At 43.8% G+C, this 23,349-nt stretch overlaps 1 protein-coding gene and 1 long non-coding RNA gene across 3 annotated transcripts in view; one reads left to right on the top strand and one right to left on the bottom strand.

Moving 5' to 3' along the window:
* Positions 1-23,349, bottom strand: part of NECAB3 (N-terminal EF-hand calcium binding protein 3) — a 57,935-nt gene that overhangs the window by 16,540 nt on the left and 18,046 nt on the right. Inside the window, exons 6-10 of the mRNA XM_069952625.1 lie at positions 9,336-9,472; positions 7,934-8,046; positions 7,775-7,854; positions 6,332-6,385; positions 5,125-5,237 (exon numbers count right to left, since the gene is read on the bottom strand). Coding sequence (XP_069808726.1) covers positions 5,125-5,237; positions 6,332-6,385; positions 7,775-7,854; positions 7,934-8,046; positions 9,336-9,472 — 497 coding nt within the window. The remainder of the gene's footprint in view (positions 1-5,124; positions 5,238-6,331; positions 6,386-7,774; positions 7,855-7,933; positions 8,047-9,335; positions 9,473-23,349) is intronic.
* The window catches only part of LOC138772312 (uncharacterized), a 62,630-nt gene that overhangs the window by 24,127 nt on the left and 15,154 nt on the right, over positions 1-23,349 (top strand). The gene's annotated exons all lie outside the window — the stretch shown is intronic.

Raw genomic sequence — 23,349 nt, 5'->3', positions numbered from 1 at the left:
TATAATTTGTAATTTATTGGGTGAAATCTCTGATGTTTCCATGCTAAAGAGTCCAGCCCATTGAGTGACTCCGCCCACTGGACTCCTTACCACAGAATGAGCAGTGATTTCACTCCACATATTACAAGTTATACAGAATCTTTTCCCATAAAGTTATATATCAATCTGCTCAGCTCTTCCTGCTCTATAACATGATGGTGATAAATACATAGCATTGTCTTGGTCACAGGTTCCCTTTAATGCTTGGGCCAATCCCAGCTGGTCCCTCCCACTGACGAAAATATCCCCCATGCTAAGCTATGGGCTTATATAAGTGAATGGTGCTCCTCTCCATCTAAGGGTACTATTACACGGAACGATAATCGTACGATTTGGCCGATTATCGCTCCGTGTAATGAATAAAACGATCAGCCGATGACAACGATCATCGGCTGATCGTTGATATAGGTCAGAACCTATAATTGTCGGGTGCCGACCGCGCATCGCTACGTGTAATAGCGGTGCGCGGTCGGCGACTAACGATATACATTACCTATCCAGGCTGCAGGGCTCCTCTTGCAGTCTTCTCCTTCCCGCGCGCTCCAGCTTCAGTGTTGGAAGGCGGCTGGGTGGTCCTTCATTTACCTGACCGGACATTGACGGCCTTTTCTACCATCATGAACAATCCCTTTAATAAATAGAACGATCCGTTTCCTTCCCATTATATATTATAGAGAAATCCCACGTACATTTTCTTCCCCCCCAACAAAAGACTTTCAGAAACACTTCTCCAGAACTTTCACAAAGAGAAGCCTTCCTTAATAGACATTTCTCGAGCGTCTCCTTTTAGCTGTAACATGCCACTCAAGGTTCAGCGACATAAAAGACGTCTCCCATACAATACAGAGGTGACATTTATCATCTGAACACTGACTCATTCCCCGAGACGATCTCATTAGAATAACAGCCTGACTTTCTTTTTTTCAGATATATTCTCCTGTGGTTTAAAATCTGTAAAAATATACATGAGGCAGAAGACACACAAGACGTCCATTGTACTTCAACGTCCCTTTATGTGGATCTGAGATAACGTTTTACACTGTAATATATGGAAGAGCCAGGATTATCCTTAGAGATGCATGAAACCTCACTATATAGTCAAAGGTGTGTGGGTAACCATGTATCATACATACATATCACCTTACAACTAAGGCTGGGTTCACACTGCGTTTTTGCAATCTGTTTTTTTAATCCGTTTTTCGTTTTGATCCATTTCTCTGTTGACTTCCTTTGTAAAAAAAAAACGGATCAGTTTTTTTTTTACGGACACAAAAGTAGTGTCAGCTACGTCTTTGTATCCGTCAAAAAAAAACGGATCCGTTTTTTTTACAATGGAAGTCAATGGAAAAAAAAGGGCATCCATTTTTTTTTCATCCGTTTTTTGCAAAAAACGGATGAAAAAAACTGATTGCGAAAACCCAGTGTGAATCCAGCCTAACTCTGAAGAACATGTTATCTATATTCCTCAAGTCAGTACGATTACAACAATAGGCTATTAGGGGTGCCATTATTTTGCGCCGTAATCTCTTCTTTCTATTGGTAACTTGCTGGTACATATGCGACTTTTAGATCACTTTTTATTCAATTTTTTCTAGATCTTTTTTCAATTTTTAAAATCTGGAATGTGATAATTTAATAGTAGCGATTCAGCATGGGGCAAAAGCAGATTTCAAAGGTTTTTTTTATTTTAAAAAAAGGAAAAGGGGGGTTATTTACACTTTTATAACGGGATGGGATTTTTATTCATTAAAAAAAACCTCTTTTTTTTCCCACCAATTTGTATGACCAGTGCCATGATTGCTCATAGGGATCAATGCAGTACATATGTAGTGCATTGATCTATCTTATCTATACTCGATTGCTTCAGGATGCTTTAGGCAACCTCAGAAATTCATTAAGCCGGGGATGGCGCCAGTACATAGATAAAGATCCTGGCTGTAAGTAGAACGAATCAGCTTGCTACAATCATATTGCAGCAAGCCGATCCCACCACCAGGAAAGCATTTTACAATCCATTTAATGCCACTGCCAGTTCTGACAGTGGCATTTAAATGGTTAATAGCTGCGGTCCCCGGCTGCTGATAGAATGCCTCATGTCAAGAGCCCTCTCTGGCACTTGACTTAAGGGGGCGCTCTGGAGAAAAAAAGACTGTTTTTAAATCAACTGTTCTTAGAAAGTTATAGAGATTTGTAAATTGCTTCTATTTAAAAATCTCCAGTCTTCCAGTACTTATCAGCTGCTGTATGTCTTGCAGGAAGTGGTGTATTCTTTCCAGTCTGACACAGTGCTCTCTGCTGCCACCTCTGTCCACGTCAGGAACTGTCCAGAGCAGGAGGAGTTTTCTATGGGGATTTTCTCCTGCTCTGAACAGTTCCTGACATGGACAGAGGTGGCAGCAGAGAGCACTGTGTCAGACTGGAAAGAATACACCACTTCCTGCAGGACATACAGCAGCTGATAAGTACTGGAAGACTGGAAGTACCCTTTTAAAATTGTGCTTTTGTCTTAGTTAATAAAGATGTAACTTGTTGATTACATATTTATATTTTAGCAATGCTTTTTCTTTCTTTTTTCTCCGGTTATATCCCTTTCATTTTGCCTGACCTGTGTAATTTCTTTGTATTTTGTAGTGTATATGTGTATACCTGTGGTTGGGGCACATGAAAGTGACGGCCTGTTCCCTTCTTGGCTGTATATATAACATAAATAACTAGATTCAGAGCTCCATTCCACTTCTGATCCTCTGAGCACAGTGATAGTTCATATAGTTAGCTATGGCGTATGGAATCTCTGTTGTGTACCATAGGAGGCCTATGTAATGACTGGCACCACGACAAATACACAAATAACAGTTGTCATGGCAACACAAAGAAATTTCTTAAAAGACGACTATCCTTTTGTGTATTACCCTTGAACTATATTTCACACATATCATGACAACTTGCATCTCGGCGCGGTGGGCACGATACTGGGCAGCAGACTGTTCTCTATATTAAGCACATGAATGAGACATGATTGATAAACCTGGCAGAGACAAGCCAATGAATGGGGAAACGGAAGTATAAGGATTCACGTTATTGTACAAAGACGGGCAACTAAGCTAACAAGGGGAATGGAGCATATTAAACGAACTCCTGACATGTCCTGAGGGTGGTAGCCCCGCCTCCAGTGCATCAAGTCACCCCCATTAGCGTAGCCCCGCCTCCAGTGCACCAAGCCTCCCCATTAGCATAGCCCCGCCTCCAGTGCAACAAGCCTCCCCATTAGCATAGCCCCGCCTCCAGTGCACCAAGCCAACCCATTAGCATAGCCCTGCCTCCAGTGCACCAAGCCACCCTATTAGCATGTGAAATAAACTACAAATATTCTAGGATCAAGGTTAGAAGATAACTTTAAATAGGCTGTATAACAAATCAATGGAACATATAAAATCTTTTATTGGTTTTATCCCGACTCCACAGCTAATTTTTTAGCAAAATTTACTACTCATAGGAATGAGAGTAGGAACTGACAAGTGCATAGTTGGCAACATTTTTAAAAAAAATTCCAGCGACACTTTAGCGTTGACAACAAGGGATGTGGCTTACTGTGGGTGTATTCACGATGTGGTGTGGCCTATAGTGGGTTTGGTTTGTGGGGTGTGGCTTGTCAACAGTGTTTTTGTTTTGTTTTGTTTTTTCTAAATTTTCTGGTTAGAATATTACAGTCAGAACAACACAAAAGGGGCATTACACACCCCAGTGTCAGGTCCCCAGTATATTACACACCCCAGTGTCAGGTCCCCAGTATATTACACACCCCAGTGTCAGGTCCCCAGTATATCACACACCCCAGTGTCAGGTCCCCAGTATATTACACACCCCAGTATCAGGTCCCCAGTATATTACACACCCCAGTGTCAGGTCCCCAGTATATTACACACCCTAGTGTCAGGTCCCCAGTATATTACACACCCCAGTGTCAGGTCCCCAGTATATTACACACCCCAGTGTCAGGTCCCCAGTATATTACACACCCTAGTGTCAGGTCCCCAGTATATTACACACCCCAGTGTCAGGTCCCCAGTATATTACACACCCCAGTGTGAGGTCCCCAGTATATTACACACCCCAGTATCAGGTCCCCAGTATATTACACACCCCAGTATCAAGTACCCAATATATTACACACCCCAGTGTCAGGTCCCCAGTATATTACACACCACAGTGTCAGGTCCCCAGTATATTACACACCCCAGTCTCAGGTCACCAGTATATTACACCCTTCAGTGTCAGGTCCCCAGTATATTACACACCCCAGTGTCAGATTCCCAGTATATTACACACCCCAGTGTAAAGGCCCCCAGTATATTACACAGCCCAGTACCAGGTCCCCGGTATATAACACACCCTAGTATCAAGTCCCCAGTATATTACACACCCCACTCAGAGATAGCATTCTACTGACTGACTGTATATACTGGTAGTTTGTGCCCATATGATGCAGCTGCACCCCATATCATCATGCTACTACCCCATCATCCTTCTGCCCCTCCATCATCATACTACTACCCCCTTCATCCTCCTGCCCCTCCATCATCATACTACTAACCCGTTCATCCTCCTGCCCCTCCATCATCATACTACTACCCCTTCATCCTCCTGCCCCTCCATCATCATCATCATCAATACTACCCCTCATCCTCCTGTCCCTTTATCATCATACTACTACCCCCTTAATCCTCCTTCCCCTCCATCATCATACTACTACCCCCTTCATCCTCCTGCCCCTCCATCATCATACTACTACCACCTTCATTCTCCTTATACACCTCCATCATCATACTACTACCACCTTCATTCTCCTTCTGCACCTCCATCATCATACCACTACCCCCTTCATCTGTAATTAAAACAAACAAATCTATACTTAACTCATCTGTATGGTTCCTCTAGTCCCCCAGCGATTCCTCTTCCTGCTGTGCATGAGTGACGTCAATTGCGCCAGCTGGTGGTAGGGCATCCAGCAGTGGGGGGCGGAGCTTCCAGGGCATGGTTTTGCCAGTGCTGGAATTATTAGGCAAAACTAAATGTGTAGAGACTTACTGTAAGCAATGTTCTTGGGTGGCAGTAAATTCACTGTAACTCTTCAGTGACATCTTGAACTGATCCATACAGACTTCATTAACTAAAAGCTGTCTCTGAGCCATCAGGATCTCCTACAAGGTAAAAAAAAAAATGTAGGAAAGGTTTGTAGATGCAAACAATGGTTTGGTTTTAGAGGGGCACAGATAGGCAGGGGGCTGTAGTAACATATTAACCAAGTTATACTAACCAGCAGCCACAGCACCACCGTTTGCAGTCCCCTGTCACAGGCCGACAGCAACTGGGCCAGTGTCTGCAAATGGCACTACTGCAGCTGCATCGGCACCAGGACTGGTAAGTATTAGAGATGAGCGCAACTCAAGCATGCTCAAGACCAGTTTTTTGGTATTTGATTACCAGTGGCCGAAGAAGTCAGATGCAGCACCTAGGGAATGTAGGAAAACATGGGTAGAGCATAGGCCATAGGTTGTATCTATGTTTTCCAGGACTCCTTAGGGCAGCATCCAACTTCTTCAATCATGGGTAATCACATGCCAGTTAGGGTGGTATTACACGGGCCGAGCAGGGCCCGATAATACCTGTAAACGAGCGCCGATCTGCTATTTCGTTGCTCGTTTACTGGCTTTATTACACCGCCCGATAACCGTTTGACAAGAGCTGCAAGGACATTGTTACCGATGTCCTTGCAGCCCTTGCTAAACTGGCATACATTACCCATCCACGTTCCAGGGCTGCTCCTGCCGTCCGCTTCTCCCGGGGTCCCGTGCGGCGGTCTAGCTTCACAGTGACCTGTCAGCTGGTAGGCCGCTCAGCCAATCGCAGGCCGGGACCGCCGCGGCCTGTGATTGGCTGAGCGGCCTATCAGCTGACAGGCTGCTGTGAAGCTAGAGCGCGCACGGGACCCCGGGAGAAGCGGACGGCAGGAGCAGCCCTGGAACGTGAATGGGTAATGTATATCGTTAGTCGCCGGCCACGCACCGCTATTACACGTAGCGGTGCGCGGTCAGCGCCCGACAAAAATAGGGTCTAACCTATATCAACGATCAGCCGATGATCGTTGTCATCGGCTAATCGTTGCATTTATTACATGGAGCGATAATCGGCCGAATCGGGCCAATTCGGACGATTATCGTTCCGTGTAATAGTACCCTTAGACTCAAGCATGCTCCGGTTGGACTGTGTGTCACTTATCCTCGCGATAACTTACCATCTGTGTAGTTCTAGAAGTCACATCTTCCTGCACAGGATGGAGCCTTGGACTCTGTTTGAGAAAACAAATTTTTAAAAGTTTTGTAAAAAAAAATTAGGACCTGTCCCCGAGTACCTGCTAAACCTTGGCGCTCTCCCGGGAAAAAGGGGATACAATTTTGCTTCAAAGCATATCTACCATTAAATTGCTGAAATCAAGTTGCTATCACGACCTGATCGCCACTGCCGTTCTGATTCCAAAGGTGCCCTTCATTATTAAAACCACCATCCGATTCCTGAGATATATCTGTTTCTCTAATTATGTTAATTAGCTAGTCTGGTGCACTGGGGGCGGAGTCAACACCCCCAATGCACTGATTTCCCCTCCCATTAATGACGGGCCTACCATTGAGGAGTCCTGACTCCGCCCCTAGTGCACCAGACTAGCTCATTAACATAATTACTAAAATGGAAATATCCCAGGAATCCGATGTTGGTTTTAATAATGAAGGGCACAGTTGGAATCAGCACGGCAGTGGCGATCAGATAGTGATAAAAACTTGATTCAAGCATGGTAGATTCACTTTAATAAGGGGAGAAGGTTTCCTAGGTTTCCACTTTCCTCGGTTCTAGCTTTGCTATCCCCAACTTCTAGCTTTGGAAATCCTATAAATTTATGGCCTATATATAAAGAATGTAAAAGACATGGAGGTGTTTACGTTTCTACTGATCACAGAGACAGTTTGGCTCTGGGTGTTCAGAGACTAACTAAATCAAGAAGTGCACAGCTAAGCGCTTCTCCCCCTGTCTCACTGCAGGAGACGGTTCCATAGACTTATTATAGAATCCATTTCCTGCAGGAGAGCAGTAAGCCAGCTCTGCCGATTCCGCCTCATTCTAACAATTGGTGGAGGTCTCAACCCCTAGACTTTAACTGATCTAAATTTTTTATATGAATGTTAAAAGTTTTTTTTTTACATAATAGTAATGTTTTAACCCCAGCCGGATCTGTCCCCCCCACACCCATGGTCCGCCCCCTAATGATTATTATGGGAGGGGCCGGACCGGGTGAGGGCTTGGGGACGGTAGCCCACCCTCCAGTGCACATAACGACTTATGGCAAAGGATTTCACAGCTAACAGCATGGGAACGGTGCTGAGGATGAAGGTAAGAGAAATCCCTTTATCCTCAGCGGCCTGTGCCCACTAGGGAGCTATCAGCAGGTTAGATTCATGTTGCCTGCTGATAGTTGCCCTTTAAACTATTTGGGTTCACACTGATAAACTAGCTAGTAAGGGGGGTAAGTGGATGCCTCATACCTAATAGCACAAACTATATAGACAATAAATAATAGTAAAATGGGTCCAGTCTCTAGAAAACTGATAAAAAAATTGAGAAAAATTGTGTATATTATATTATCAGTATATAGATATACATTATATAGATATATATTATTACTTACCGTACATTCCAGCTTGTCAATGAGCTGCTCCAGGCGATTGATCTGTACAGACCACTGAGTGTCGCCATCTGTCAGCCCTCCTGCTGGAGAAAGAAGCACAGATGCCCAGATATTAGAGAGAGAGGCCAAAACCCTCTATACAGAGAGGTGATAATATACCTGTTCTCAGAAGGGTGGCATAGGCATCTGTAGGTACGAGGCTTGTAGACTTCTGAATGCGGCGATTACATTTGCGGCCAACCCTCTTAGGCTCTAGTTTCGCAACATCCTGTCTTGAAGTGGATAAAAGAAGCAAAAATTGGTACATAGCCAAACACACGAGGGGCCATGCGATGTGTAATATGTGTATAGGTGAGTATGTAGTGGGTTTGTAGACATTTAATTTAAACATTTTCCTTTACAAAGATTTTTTTAAAAGAAATAACCAGGGGTTGTGATCACAAGCAGTTTTCTATGCTTAAATTACTGTTATACACACGGCCACTAGGTGTCTCCCTTCCTGTGCTCCATGCTCCCTCTGTGCTGATATTTGGTTTTCTCTCTGTTCAAAAAAAAGAGACCAAACACAGGAAGTCCCCGTCCTTTGCCGCTTACACAAGGAAAGACACCTGTCCATCATGCAGGTTGTATATCAGCTGAGGGCAATTATTTTAGGCTAATTATATTATTACCCATTACTAATTCTATTATCAGCTCTGCAGCTTACCAGGAGACAATGCTCAGTGTTATGTAACAATTCAGTCAGTATAATGAGCGTCTGTGAGCGCACAAAGGACGGGGACTTCCTGAGTTCGGTCTGTATTTTTTAACAGAGAAAAGGCATAATATTTCCATGGAGAGAGCATGGAGCACAGGAACAGGAAGGGAGATACCTAGTAGCCATACGTTGAGTTAAACGTAGAAAATTTTGAAAAAATAAAGAGAAAAAAAAATGTGCTTCTTGGGTGACAGTGTCTCTTTAAGGGACTGTTTCCACATGTGTACTCTATTAAGCTGCCAGGGCACAGGTCAGCCTCTATTTATGGGGCTGAGCCACATCTATTTTTCTGCAACATTAAAAAAATATATATTTTTGTAACAAAATAATAAATTGTGCATGGGGGCCTTAGGGTGTCTGCATGTAAGATGGAAACGCTGCAATGGCAGAACTGCAACGACAAATGTGCACATAATCATTGTTGCGATTTGCTGCTGTATATTTGGGTAATACACTATAAGAAAAAGTATACCATTAAAAAAAATCCACTCAATGCTCAATTGAAGTCAGTATGGGAAAACTTGCAACATATCAGACTACACAGAGACTGTTTGTAGTCTGTTACTATGGAGACACCTAGGTCTGTATAATATCAGTAGACAGAAAAAGTCTACTCATTTTTGTTGTTTTTATACTACTGTTCAAATTGCTCCTGCAGTCACTAGTGCGCAAACCTGGGAGTGCAAAAAGTGCGTTGCGGCACACACACTCCCCTACATTTTTGAAAAATAACAAATAACCAACTTTTCTACTTATTTAGTGAATTGGTGTCACAGTAGGTAATGGGTAATGGCTGTATCCTACCTGTCATGCCTAGTCTGGGCTTCTACAGCTTCCAAAGCAAACTCCAAAGAGCTCTGCAGGGAATTCAACTGATTCATTGTTTCTCGCAGCAAGAAACGTGTTACAAACTGCTCCGTCTGGGAGGCTTTCTCATAGTCCTGCGGATAAGATATTATAAGTATTAATGACAACTTTTAAAAAAGTAATAAAACTTAGAGAAGCACATTTATAAAAAAAATTAAAAAAAAAGGGAAAAATTTTACTATTAGGGAACATGGCGGCTGATATGGAGTTGAGCGAGCACTTAAATGCTTGAGTGTCTGTTAGTGGAGTTGAGCATTTTTGAGTGCTGGAGTGCTCGACTTGAGTAACAGACCCCAATGAAAACAGTAGGACACTCGAGTATTTAACCAGGTGCCCCCTGCTCGCCAGAATGGAGGGTCCCTGGTTAACCATGAAATCTACAGGCCCTATTACATGGGACGATGTTGAGGAGGAAGTGAGTGTCGACTAGTCATGTCACTGCTCACTTTCCCCTTGGACCGGGGGGGGGCGGGGGAGGGGGGCTTTCTGGACGATTTTACATGACCGATTTATGCTTACCGCTCCTGTCTTCTATCTCCACTATCGGCGATTGGCCAATCAGCATCTGAGGCAGGACACCGCTGCAGCTGCTGATTGGCTGTTGTAATGATAGCAGACGGGAGCATGAAGCACCCCGATACTCAATTGAGCACCATGCTTGTCCAAGCACCATGCTGGACCGAGCATGCTCGCTCAACACTAGTAGCTACTTTTATTGCCCAAAAGCCTCCATTATTAGCACATACCCAACATTTCCATAGTGTAAGGCTAGGTTCACACTACGATTTTGCAATAGTTTTTTTTCATCAGTTTTTTGTAAAAAAAAACAAAAAAAAAAAACGGATAAAAAACGGATGCATGTGTGTGCATTCGTTTTGATCCTTTTTTTTTTTTTTATTGAATTTCATTATAAAAAAGGATGTTTTTATTAACGGACACAAAAATGAGGTCGACTACGTTTTTGTGTACGTTAAAAAAAACAGATCTGTTTTGATCAGTTTTTTTTATAATGGAATTTAATGGAAAAACGGATGCACACACGCATATGCTTTTTCCATCAGTTTTTTGCAAAAAAAAAAGGATGAAATAAACGGATTGCAAAAATATAGTGTGAACCCAGCCTTAATTCGTTATTTGATAAATCTCTATAAGGTTATGTTCACACTATGTTTAAACAACGGCCGCCGTATGACATGTTCCTGCGGATGATACTGCCATATCAGCCCCAGGTACATCATTTTGGATGGCGAGCACGTTTGGGTGTGCCTGCAATCCAATCAACCATTGAACTCTATGCAATGTACGACCATCAAAACACAGCTATAGGCTATGTTCACACAACGTTTTTTCAGCTCCGTTTAAAATGACGTCAGTCATTTTGAGTCTAAAATAACGGACGTCATTTAGCTGTCTGGCCAGTTTTTCAATACAATGTGTGCATTGGATGTCCGTCTTCCCATTGACGTCAATGCATTGCCATTGAATTCAGTTAAATCGTGGCAAAAATGGACGTGTTCTTAAATAGCAAAATCGTCCGCCTTTTCTCTATTTTTGATGTTGTGTGAACAAAGCAGAACAACGGCCGTTGTTTGCACTCTAGCAGTCAATCATTTCCAAAGCTGTACCGAACAACGGCCATTGTTCAGTACAGTGTGTAAACAACGGCTGTTGTTTCCATAGCGTTCAATACAGTTCATTATTTTAAGGCAAAAAGGGACGCTGTTTTCATTGACAACAACGGTCGTTCTTGTCTTAAAAAATACACGGCCTAATACTGTTTTACCTCCGAAAAGGAAAAGTCTATACGGAGCGAATGGCTTCTACATAGGACAATAAGCCGGGACTACAATGAGGGGGGCATGAGCGTGCCTGGAAGCTTGCTTCTATCATTTCAGATATGTCGGATTTGCTCGACCAATTGACAGGACGTATCAGCACCAGTAATCTCCGAAGTCATGGTCAGCGTTTATAAGCGTCGACGTCAGATCACAGGCTTCACAGTGGAGCTTTAGCTTAACAAGTTCCTTTGAAATCCAAAGATAATTTGCTGCTGTCAAAAAAAAAAAAAAAAATCTGCCTGCCCAAACTTGCAGCCTGTTTATCGCGGCGGAGCGCCGGCCTTTGTTCGCCGCGGATAAAGAAAAGGGCTATTTTTATACCAGTACCAGTAATTTTCTGCGCTATAAAATACAAATGCTATTGGGAGCTGAACTGCAGCACTGCGGGGTGTACGGACTCAATGTAGCGGGAGGCGACCGCGGCGTATGCCCTGCCTGATAACACTCACTCGATTCAGCCATTCAGGTTGGCTCAAGAAAATACATAGAGCAGGTGAGTGACAACTATAAACCCCAGCGTGGTGAAATGGGGAAAATTAATAACAAGTTAGGTCACTTACCAACAGCTGGTTCCACATTTAAAGGGCAATTGGGCAAGAGAGTCTTAAAGTGTCACTGTCGTATCTTTAGTTTTAGTTTTTTTGCAGAAATCCATAGTCCAGGTGATTTTAAGAAACTTTGTAATTGGGTTTATTAGGCAAATCTGCCATTATCTGCATTCAAAAAGACTTTCCCCAGGTCCCCACCCCTTCTCATTATCAGGAAATCTCGACTCTTTTACATCAGTCGAGCCCTGTGTAACCTATGGAGAGGGGAGGGAGGAGGAGGGAGATTAGTCGCCAGCAGAGAACAAAGAATTACACAGCGGGACCTGTTTGAAAGGCGATATTCAGAGGTCAGAGAGGTCAGTGCTAACTTCAGAGGAGAGAGCTGTTTAGGTGCCTTATCTCCCTCCACCCCTGCCCCTCCATAGAAAACCATGAAGACAGCAGGGAGAGCTTCAAACTGCTTTTTCATGATAAAAATGCATTTTACAATTACAAAGTTTCTTAAAATCACCAGTACTATTGATTTCTGCAAAAATAAATAAATAAATAAACGACAGTGACACTTTAAAGGGGCACTCCAGAGAAAAAAATTGTGCTCAGATTAACTGGTGTCAGTAAGGGCCCTACTACACAGAGCGATAATCGTCTAGATCGGGCCGATTTGGCAGATTATCACACATGTAATAGAGACACCGATCAGCAGATGAAACGATCATCAGCTGATCGTTGGTTTAGTTTTGCACCTAAAATCATTGGGCTTGTAATCACTGCTTGTAATAGCGATACATGGCCGAAGGCTGACAATTCCCCAAACACCTGACACCTTACCCCAGCCGGGATCAGGAAGCTGCTGAGCACAGGAGAGAAGACCGGGAGTGGGGAGAGGTAAGCTATCAGGTGTTCAGGCAAAGGCTGCATGGACATCGCTAACGATGTCCAAGCAGCCCTTACTGCCCCAACATTGGACTGTCTAATGGGTGCAGTAAACGAGCGCCGATCTAGCAGCTTGGGTCCATGTAATAGGACCCTAAGTTCAAAAATCTGTAAAAAGGCTTCCAGTACTTATCAGCTGCTGTATGACCTGCTGGAAGTGGTGTATTCTTTCCAGTCTGGCACAGTGCTCTCTGCTGCCACCTTTGTCCAGAGCAGGAGAGGTTTTCTATGGGGATTTGCTGCTGCTCTGGACAGTTACTGACATGGACAGAGGTGGCAGCAGAGAGCACTGTGTCAGACTGGAAAGTATACACCACTTCCTGCAGGACATATAGCAGCTGATAAGTACTGGAAGACTTGAGATTTTCTAATACAAGTAATTTACAAATCTTTGTACTCTTTGTAATTTACAAATTCGGACACCAGTTGATCTGGAAAGTACCCTACCCCCTTAATTTATTATAGATAAATGAAGTTGGATTTAAAGGAACTGGGTGATGTTAGTTTCTATAAAACATGCAATATAGGTTATGCAAAACAGTTCTGAAAGAATGTTCCCCGTGGATTTTAATGAAGTGGACACGGAATAGTAATTGTATGTAGCTGGAGGAGGTTTGTATTGTAGAGCAGATACAGGACTCGCTCCCGGGGGACTCCGGTGGTTTAATTAATAAAAAGAAAATCTCCCATTCCTTATAGTGCTGCTTCAGTGGGTTCTGTACTGTACCTAGCATTGGTATAAATAGGTGAAGTCCGCTCTATCCTCCACTTAAGCCTGGACCTAATGGGCTTGGGAGAGTTCATGCCACTCACTGCTGGCTGCTGTATAATGCTAATATAAATCCTCAGCTGTGGAAGTCCTGCCGAGACCACAACTGAGACAGCTCTCCTAGATATATAAACCTCATTCATAGTTAATAATCCAACTAGAGGAATGATGGGGGAGGGGTACTCCATGTAGCATGCACAAGATACATGATAGATAGGAGATAGATATTAGATAGATAGATAGATAGATAGATATGTGGTGTCCCACTGTTAGTGTTCTATGCACCTGTCAAAAAGCATTCTCTCATGTTAGGTGGTGGATGAGGTATATTAAGTTTCCCCGCTAGGTGTCTGTATTTCTTATGTTCCTATGTATCTATATGTATTGCACAGCTGAAGGAAGTCATGAGTTAATGTTTTATGTTGTACTATGTGTTTTGTGCTGACCACCAGGAGGTGCCCTTTTCTTCTCTACCTCTCCTCTCTCTCCTTTCTCCTGCACACATTCATCCCCACCACTCATAAGCAGGCACACAACTGTAGGAGGAGTTTCACTGGTGAAGGAAGTACGCTTTAGTCCTAGTCTGATTCTCAGGGAGAGAGGACACACAAGCCAAGTTCCTGCAGAAGCTAAGCCAAGGGCCTGGCTGATGCCAGGACCCCTGTCAGGGAAAGTCAGTTGAGTCTAAAAGTGAGAAAATGCAGTTAGAGACCAATGCTTCTTCTACCACTACCACTATATCTACTATGCAGTGCTAAGCACACAAAAGGGAGAGTAGTCACCAAGGAACATCCTGACCCATGCCAGGAACACATCTAAAAAAGAGCAGGGCAGTATCCTGAACAAGATAGGAACTAGCCTCAGTAGGACAAAGCAACCAATATACAAGGTCTACGTATCCTACTGCGCAGTGCAGGTAACTGGGAAGATTTGAACACCTAGCTAAACCCAGATAACCATGGCTGGGGCTCATAATACCTTACTGAGATGGTTTCTACGCTACCAGAGAGCAGAAGGCAGTCAGACAGTGTCTAAACGTGAGTGCGAGTATCACTTTATTTAAGATATCTACTAAAAGGTCTGGCAAAGTACAAAGCTACACTGGGTTAGGGCTCCTCTGACAAACTCCTCTGCTCTGCTCTTCACTTTTCAAACACCGCTACAACTACCTCTCTTCTCTCAAGCAGCTCCCTCGAGCACTAAGGTCAAGCATACGAGTGTGTCAAGCTTAACTACTGTGTACTGTCCTGTAACCTGCAAAATTCTACAGTAAAAGCTGTTATATTTTTATACGAACGCACCAGACTCTGGCGTCTGCACCTATACACACACCACCGCAAACCTTGGGTTATTTTTCCTCCTTCTGTGGGTGGCAGTACTGACAATCCGGGTGGGTCAGTTGCCACTCAGGGCTGCCGTGACAAGAGCCCAAGGGACCCACAACAACCCGGCAGGATACCGACCATTTGAGGAACACAGCCAGCCATATACAAGCAGGTACCGACATCACACCTGTGTGCTGGACTAGCACTGGCGTCACAACATTACCATCACTAGCCGTACACCACAGAATTGGCATCATGGGCTATCTCAACTACTGGCCGAGGACCACAGATAGATAGATGATAGATAGATAGATAGATAGATAGGAGATAGATAGATAGATAGATAGATAGATAGATAGATAGATAGATAGATAGGAGATAGACAGAAGATAGATAAATAGATAGATAGATAGATAGATAGATAGATAGATAGATAGATAGATAGATGATAGATAGATAGATAGATAGATAGATAGATAGATAGACAAGATAGATAGATAATAGATAGATACGTCCGATCTCTATCTCCACCATCATTATCTGTTGTTGTTCAGCCGCAAGAGCCCCATACTCCCCATAAATCTAGGAATGACTGACGAAAGTATAAGGTGTATGAGGAGCTTTAGGATCAACAATTCAACGCTTTTTTCCTACTCAGGCAAGTGTAACCATAGAGAAGATTGGGATCTCTTTTGGTGCTGCTCCTCACCGACAGACCCCCTATTATGATACAGAATAAAGACCTTCCATCTCCTCCTCCAGCCAAGGGCCTGGTCTCTTGTTTGATGAAATTGTGATGATTGGTTCTTCACACGGTGAAGGGGCATAAGGCGGACCAACATCTCTAAAGACCAAAAATCTCTCGACATTTGATTACCGGTGGCTGAAGAAGTTGGATGCCGCCCTAAAGAGTCCAGGAAAACATGGATATAGCCTATGGTCTATTGCTGTACCCATGTTTTCTTGGACTCTCTAGGGCTGCATCCACCGGTAATTAGATGCCGTACAATCAGACTGGAGCATGCTGGAGTTCAATCGTTCGGCATTTGATTACTGGTGGCTAAAGAAGTTGGATGTCGTCGTAAGGAGTCCTGGAAAACATGGATATAGCTTATAGGCCATTGCTGTACCCATCTTTTCTCGGACTCTCCAGGGCTGCATCCACCGGTAATGAGATGCCGTACAATCAGACTGAAGAATGCTGGAGTTCAATCGTTCGGCATTTGATTACCGGTGGCTGAAGAAGTTGGATGTCTCCCTAAAGAGTCCTGGAAATCATGGATACAGGCTATGGCTCAGATGCTGAACAATCGTACCCGCGCTCATCTCTAGTATATATACTTTAGTGCCCCAGTAATATCCATCTAAATACTCTTTCAGCTCTCCCTTCTCCACCGTCATCTCTCGCAATCACTGGGGCCTTTCAATGCATAACCAATTCCATTAGCATTTGGCAGTCATCTTTATGTATTACCCCCGCGTCCTCCTCCAGTCCTCGATGCTATTACTATCACAGTCATGGAACGGAGCTGGATACTAGGTCACTCTCATTAAATGTTCTCATAGAATTGGCAGAGGAATAATCTGGACCGCACGACTTTAGTATCCCGCTAAAAGCCCGGAATACAATACGCTTTACCAGCTGTATATAATAGAGGACGCATTATAGTGTTTAGGTAACAAGTCACGGCGATGCGACCTCGCATGCCCCACCGCCCTGGATCTTTTCATTAAGATGATTAGACTGTACTGTTTCCATAACATTATGGCGCAGAGTAGCCGGATGCTGAGAGCCGACACTGCTCCTTATATCATGGAAGACAGAAAAATTATCCTAATGTGCCCCCCACTACCTCAAGTGGTGGCTTCAAAAACCTCAACTGTGTGTGTGGGGGGGTGGATGGAGAGCAGGGCTGTTTCTAGTGGCGGGCGGGCCGGGCGACCGCACAGGGCGCCAACAGCTAGGGGGCGCTGGCCGCCCGGCCGTCCGCCCCATCATCTTCCCAGATCGCCACCACCCCGCCCGGCAGGGTCCCTCCAGGCAGCCGGATCTCCTGCAAGTACAGTGAGCTTCCGGCACAGGCAGTCTGCCACACACCGGCCCGGAAGCTCACCGCTGTAGCCCCGTGGCGCCCGGACTTCTCCTCTCCTGTTTGGCGGTGGACATGTGACGTGATGACGTCACATGTCCGCAGACGAGAATGACAAAAATTGATTACCAGTGGCTGAAGTTGGATGCAGCCCTGGCTGTATCTACCAGAACTCCTTAGGGCTGCAACTTCTTCAGCCACCGGTAATGAAATGCTGCATGCTCAAGGTTTACTTGCCGCCACTTATCTTGTCACCCTTGCCTTGGGCTGCATTATCCTTGTTAATCCTGAGAAATATTTCTCCTCTTTTCAAATCCATTCCTGGCTTTGGCTTTAAAAATCTGTCAGATAAATCTCTCTGTGTAACAGCTCTCTAAAAATGCGGTGTGAACGACGCATTATTTATTTGCAGCAATTAATCATTTCATTCCAGTAATCAATCATGTCATTGCCGTCCGTCCTTTATTGCGTTAATGCAACACATGTGTACATACCCTCATATACACTGGCAGAAAACCATCTGCGCATGGAAAACGTCAATGGCTTCAAATCATGATGTAATATAGTCTGGCTCTAATATACAGTAACCAGACAGATGTATAGTAAATGTATAGAAAAAACCTATATCTTAGCTCCCCTGACCGGTCTCCTTCAGTATATACCCGTGCTCCCTATAAATAACAATCCTGCAGCATCTTTTGTTAAAACTCTGTTATTCCTCCTGGAAATTTAGGAATTCTGACAAATCATTCTTGTTATTCCCCTTGTCAGATTTCACCTTCTGAAGACGTCCAATCAGTGTCAGACTGTGCCGCCGGGGGACAGTGGAAATGGTAATGGCCGCCAATTTATTCCGACATTTCCAGGAGGAATATCAGAGGAACGGCACAGTTCTAAAAAAAGATCTGAATTCCCTTTAAAGTTGGCAGAGAGATTGGTTCAAACCTAGTGATTATATTGCAGACTTGGACGGTGTAGATATTCTCCTTTAACCCTTAGAGGACCGGGCCAATTCCAATTTTTGCGTTTTCGTTTTTATTTCCTCCTTGTGCTTTAACGGCCATTTTTTCACCTACAAACCCACATAAGCCCTTATTTTTTGCGCCACTAATTGTACTTTGCAATGACAGGCTGAATTTATGCATAAAGTGCACTGCAAAACCAGAAAAAAATTCCAATGTGTGGTGAAATTGAAAAAAAAAATTCTTTTATTTCGAGGGTTCTTGTTGTAACGCCGCTCACTCTGGGGTAAAACTGTCTTGTTATATATGTTCCTCAATTCGTTATGATTACAACGATATGTAACATGTATAACTTTTATATTATGTGATGGCTTGTAAAAAATTGTTTACAAAAATATGTTCCTTAAAATTGCTCCATTCCCAGGCTTATAGCGCTTTTATCCTTTGGTCTATGGGGCTGTGTGAGGTGTCATTTTTTGCGCCATGATGTGTTCTTTCTATCGGTACCTTGATTGTACATATGCGAATTTTTGATCGCTTTTTATTACAATTTTTCTGGATTTGATGCAACCATAAATGCGTAATTTTGCACTTTGGGATATTTTTGCGCTGACGCCGTTTACCGTACGAGATCAGGAATGTGATTAATTAATAGTTTGGGCGATTACGCATGCGGCGATACCAAACATGTTTATTTATTTATTTATTTTTATTTATAACATGGGGAAAGAGGGGTGATTTAAACTTTTATTAGAGGAGTTTTTTTTTTTTTTATTAATAATTACACTTTTTTTTTTACTTTTACACTTATACTAGAAGTCCCCCTGGGGTTAGGGTTATTTCCCCCTGGGGTTAGGGTTATTCCCCCCTGGGGTTAGGGTTATTCCCCCTGGGGTTAGGGTTATTTCCCCCTGGGGTTAGGGTTATTCCCCCTGGGGTTAGGGTTATTCCCCCCCTGGGGTTAGGGTTATTCCCCCTGGGGGACTTCTAGTATAAGCACACTGATCTCTCATTGAGATCTGTGCTGTATAGTTGTACTGCATAGATCAATGAGATCGGCACTGGATTGCTTTCAGCTGCTGCAGCCGGAAGCAATCGAGTGCCAAGCCGGGATCAGCGCCATTACGGATATGTGGATCGCTCCTCTGGGACAACAATATGTGGATCGCTCCTCTGGGACAACAATATGTGGATCGCTCCTCTGGGACAACAATATGTGGATCGCTCCTCTGGGACAACTAGACACCAGGGATGGGCTGCAGTAAGTAATCGGATGCAGCTGTCAACTTTGATAGCTGCATCCGATAACTTAATTAGCGGGCACAGCGATCGGACTGTGCCCACTAATAGCCGCAGTCCCAGGCTATGAGTGGCACCTGGGACCGCGACGGTTCAGAGTGGGGCCGCCGCACGGCACCGCTCTGAACATCCCTAGGTGGCCCTCGGGGGGGTTAAAGGGAATGTGTCATCTAGATTTTCTTTTACCGATTAGCGTCAGATACTAAAACTTGTTCTTGTATTCTAATCTTTTTCTATTTTCTGACTGTAATTTTTTATCATTTCCCTCTCTGTACATTGCTATGGGGGCGGCCATCTTGCCTGAGCTGTTTAGAACATCATTTAGTGACATGTTTTACAGCAAGACTCATGGACATAGATGACAATAATTTAGTGCGCTCTATAACCTGTGAAGAGGTCATTCCACAGGGAGCGGCTGTTTTCTCCTCTATCTACTGGTGTCACATGATGCCGCAATGCTGTACAGATAACTTTAAAGTAGCCTCTCCTTATTACCACAGACACAACAGGAAGTCTCAGCTTAGTTTTAGCCCCAGTGGTGAGAATGAAAACTGCAAAATATCAGGATTTTTTCTATATTGCTCCCCAATGGTCTATCACGGTGGTCCGGATTTAAGATGTGACCCACCAGACTGTCGGTACCGCAACCCACAGAAAGGGGAAATGACCCAAGGATGGTGTAGCTTTTGTGTAGGTGCTGGTGCGATGATCATTGAGTCCCAGTAGAATAAAGAAAACTGTTCTTTACTGGCAAGTTTCTGGTAATACAGGTGAATAATACGTGACTGATACAGACTTGCTTTCACTGGATCTGTACTGAAAGTTGCTGAGGCAGAGAGTAAGACAGCAGTGCTGACTTGGTTACGTGCTGAGAAGAGTAGAAAGTTCAGAGAAGTGGAGAGGTGGTTGCAGTGAGACTCCCAACCCAATTTAGTACTGTGTTCTGCCGCAACTTTAGTAGAAGAAGAATACTTGAGAAGTGAATACTTGAGAGAAGAAGAATACTTGTGCCCGTGTTTCAACATTTGTCGCTATACCACCTTCTGCCCCGTAGTGTCGAGTTACCCATCCTACAAGGATGACACAAGCCCCAGTCTTGGTTACCTGAGTTGAGCAAAGTGTCCGAGCGTGTCCCGGTGTCACCTGCGCTGCGAGATAGAGTACGTAGCCCTTTGTGGTAGCTTTGCGCTATCCAGATCAGTTTCTCTGTCTAGGATACTGTCCTGCACTTTTAGAGATGTTTACAGTGTGGGTTGAGGTGTTCTCTGACTTGTCCTCTCTTTTGTGTTTAGAACTGCATCGTGAGTGTAAGGGTTGCTTTAAGAAAAAGAGTCTCTGTGTTCTCCATACGTGTCTGTACACTACAGCTGGTCCGTTCCGGACAGGGAACCTGGCAGAGTCAGGCTCCTGGCTAAGTTCAGCAAGGATGCCTGATTTGTGTGTCTTGCTCCACTGAGAATCAGAGAAAAACTGGCTAAGTCTGGACCTCTCCCCATGTGACTACTTCCTACAGGGTGTATGTAACAACCTCTTTAAGGGGTGGAGAAGAGAGTGTGAGAAGAAAAGAGAATAGGGTAGAGAAAGAACAGCATCTCTCATTGGTGTACAGAATCCCAAAATACAATACAGGAACCCTTGAATGACTACAGCTGTGCAATATATACAGAAATATACATAGTGACATCTAGTGGCAAAACTTATACATAACTTTTGCGAGGGGTGTTAAAAGCATAAACACCCGTGGTGTGACACCCCACAAGATACAAAGCTACGCTCTGATTCTGAGCTTCTCCCCTGCTTAACACACAGAATTTTGGCTTAAAAAGTTCTCCCAATTCGGTTTACCAGTAGGCCGTCAGCCACCCTCGGGGTAACACTGCTGAGCTCACACTTTCCTTTATGTTGCCAGTGACCTATATTTTGCAGCCTTTATGCAGACACTCACTAGGGGGGCATTAATATACGGGCACAGCGGGGGACCCGAGGCCGCTCATTAAAGGATGAAGTGACTGTGCAGAGTGTCAGATTCATAGACTGTATATTACATAGTCTGGGCCTGTGACAATAAATTACTGAGCCTACCAGATACAAATAGATGTGGACAGGATGATATTATTCCGGGTCTCTGGGGAGGATACACAGACACAAAGGAAATCAGAGAAATGGACAGCGGACTGCTTACATGGCTATGCTGGTCCATCAATACTAATGGGAAGAAACATTGTTATACTACATCTACAACCACCCAACAACATTATCAAATCAATAGATCTGTTCTGCCTCCCCTGGGGTAAGCAGGCTGATGCTAATGGCCACCACCAGTAAGACCAGCACCAGTAAAACCACCATTAAGATCACTACCAGTAAGACCACTACCAGTAAGGCCACCACCAGTAAGGCCACCACCAGTAAGGCCACCACCAGTAAGACCACCACCAGTAAGACCACTACTAGTAAGATTACCACCAGTAAGACCACTACCAGTAAGACCACTACCAGTAAGGCCACCACCAGTAAGGCCACCACCAGTAAGACCACCACCAGTAAGACCACTACTAGTAAGATTACCACCAGTAAGACCACTACCAGTAAGACCACCACCAGTAAGAACACTACCAGTAAGACCACCACCAGTACGACCACTACCAGTAAGACCACCACCAGTAAAACCACCACCAGTAAAACCAACACCAGTAAGACCACTACCAGTAAGACCACTACCAGTAAAACCACCAGTAAGACCACTACCAGTAAGACCACTACCAGTAAAACCACCAGTAAGACCACTACCAGTAAGACCACTACCAGTAAGACCACTACCAGTAAGACCACCACTAGTAAGACCACTAACAGTAAGACCACCACTAGTAAGCCCCCAATAGCACTGTTCCTACATCTTTTAAAGTTATATCCACTTTAACACATTTTTTTTTTTTATTCCAATGCTAGATAGTGATGAGCGAGCGCTAAAATGCTCGAGTGCTCGACTCAAGTAACTAATCCAATTGAAATCAATTGGAGACTTTGGCATTTAAAGGGGCAGTTAAGCAAAAAAAAAATTCTTTCAAATCAACTGGTGCCAGAAAGTACCACTTGTAATTTACTTCTGTTAAATAAACTCAAGTCTTCCAGTACTTATCAGCTGCTGTATGTCCTGCAGGACATTCTTTCCAGTTTATCACAGTGCTCTCTGCTGCCACCTCTGTCTGTGTCAGGAATTGTCCAGAGCAGTAGCAAATCCTCAGAGAAAACCTCTCCTGCTCTGGACAGTTCCTGACATGGACAGAGGTGGCAGCAAAGAGCACTGTGTCAGACTAGAAAGAAAACATCACTTCCTGCAGGACATACAGCAGCTGATAAGTACTGGAATACTTGAAATAGAAGTAAATTACAAATCTCTGGCACTTTCTGGCACAAGTTGATTTGAAAGATTTTTTTTTTTTGTATGAACTACCCCTTTAACTAAGGTGCCCCCTGCTCAGCAGTGCCTCGTTCACCTTCATATTTTCACCTTCACCTACGTATTGCATTTTTTTGTTCTAAATTTTGTATATTCTGTTTATACATTCCTTCAAGAGACGAAATATAGCAAAATTAAAATGAAAAAAAAAATGCTAAAGTTTACTGCAGGACACATTAGAACTCCAGCGGTATTGACCATCTTGCAGTAACGCTAGTTTGGCTGGTAGTTATTGAAGGTCACCACAAGGTGCTTGGTTGAGCATCAGGCTTAACACTAAATCTAAAATAAAATAAAACATTTTTTAAATGGTCATCATCAAAAAGTTAGTACCATCTAGTTTTTACAGCTCCAATTCAGACATTTGTGTCTCCATAGCAACAGACCACAAGCAAACTTTGTGTAGTCTGATCTTGCAGTCACTGCTGTTCATTTGTCCCAAACTTCTTGTTTATCTACCATCTAATGTGCATGGGGGCATCCTGATCCTCACCTTATGATTGATGTTGGGGAGACTGAGTACACTTACACTCACCGCCCACTTTATTAGGTACACCTGTCCAACTGCACGTTACCACTTAATTTCTAATCAGCCAATCACATGGTGGCAACTCAGTGCATTTAGGCATGTAGATATGGTCAAGACAATCTCCTGCAGTTCAAACCGAGCATCAGTATGGGGAAGAAAGGTGATTTGAGTGCCTTTGAACGTGGCATGGTTGTTGGT

The sequence above is a fragment of the Dendropsophus ebraccatus genome, chromosome 14, assembly GCF_027789765.1.
Source record: "Dendropsophus ebraccatus isolate aDenEbr1 chromosome 14, aDenEbr1.pat, whole genome shotgun sequence".
NCBI classification, from domain to species: Eukaryota; Metazoa; Chordata; class Amphibia; order Anura; family Hylidae; genus Dendropsophus; species Dendropsophus ebraccatus.
The sequence above is the reverse complement of the archived record's forward strand: the minus strand, read 5'-3'. Positions and strand labels throughout refer to the sequence as shown.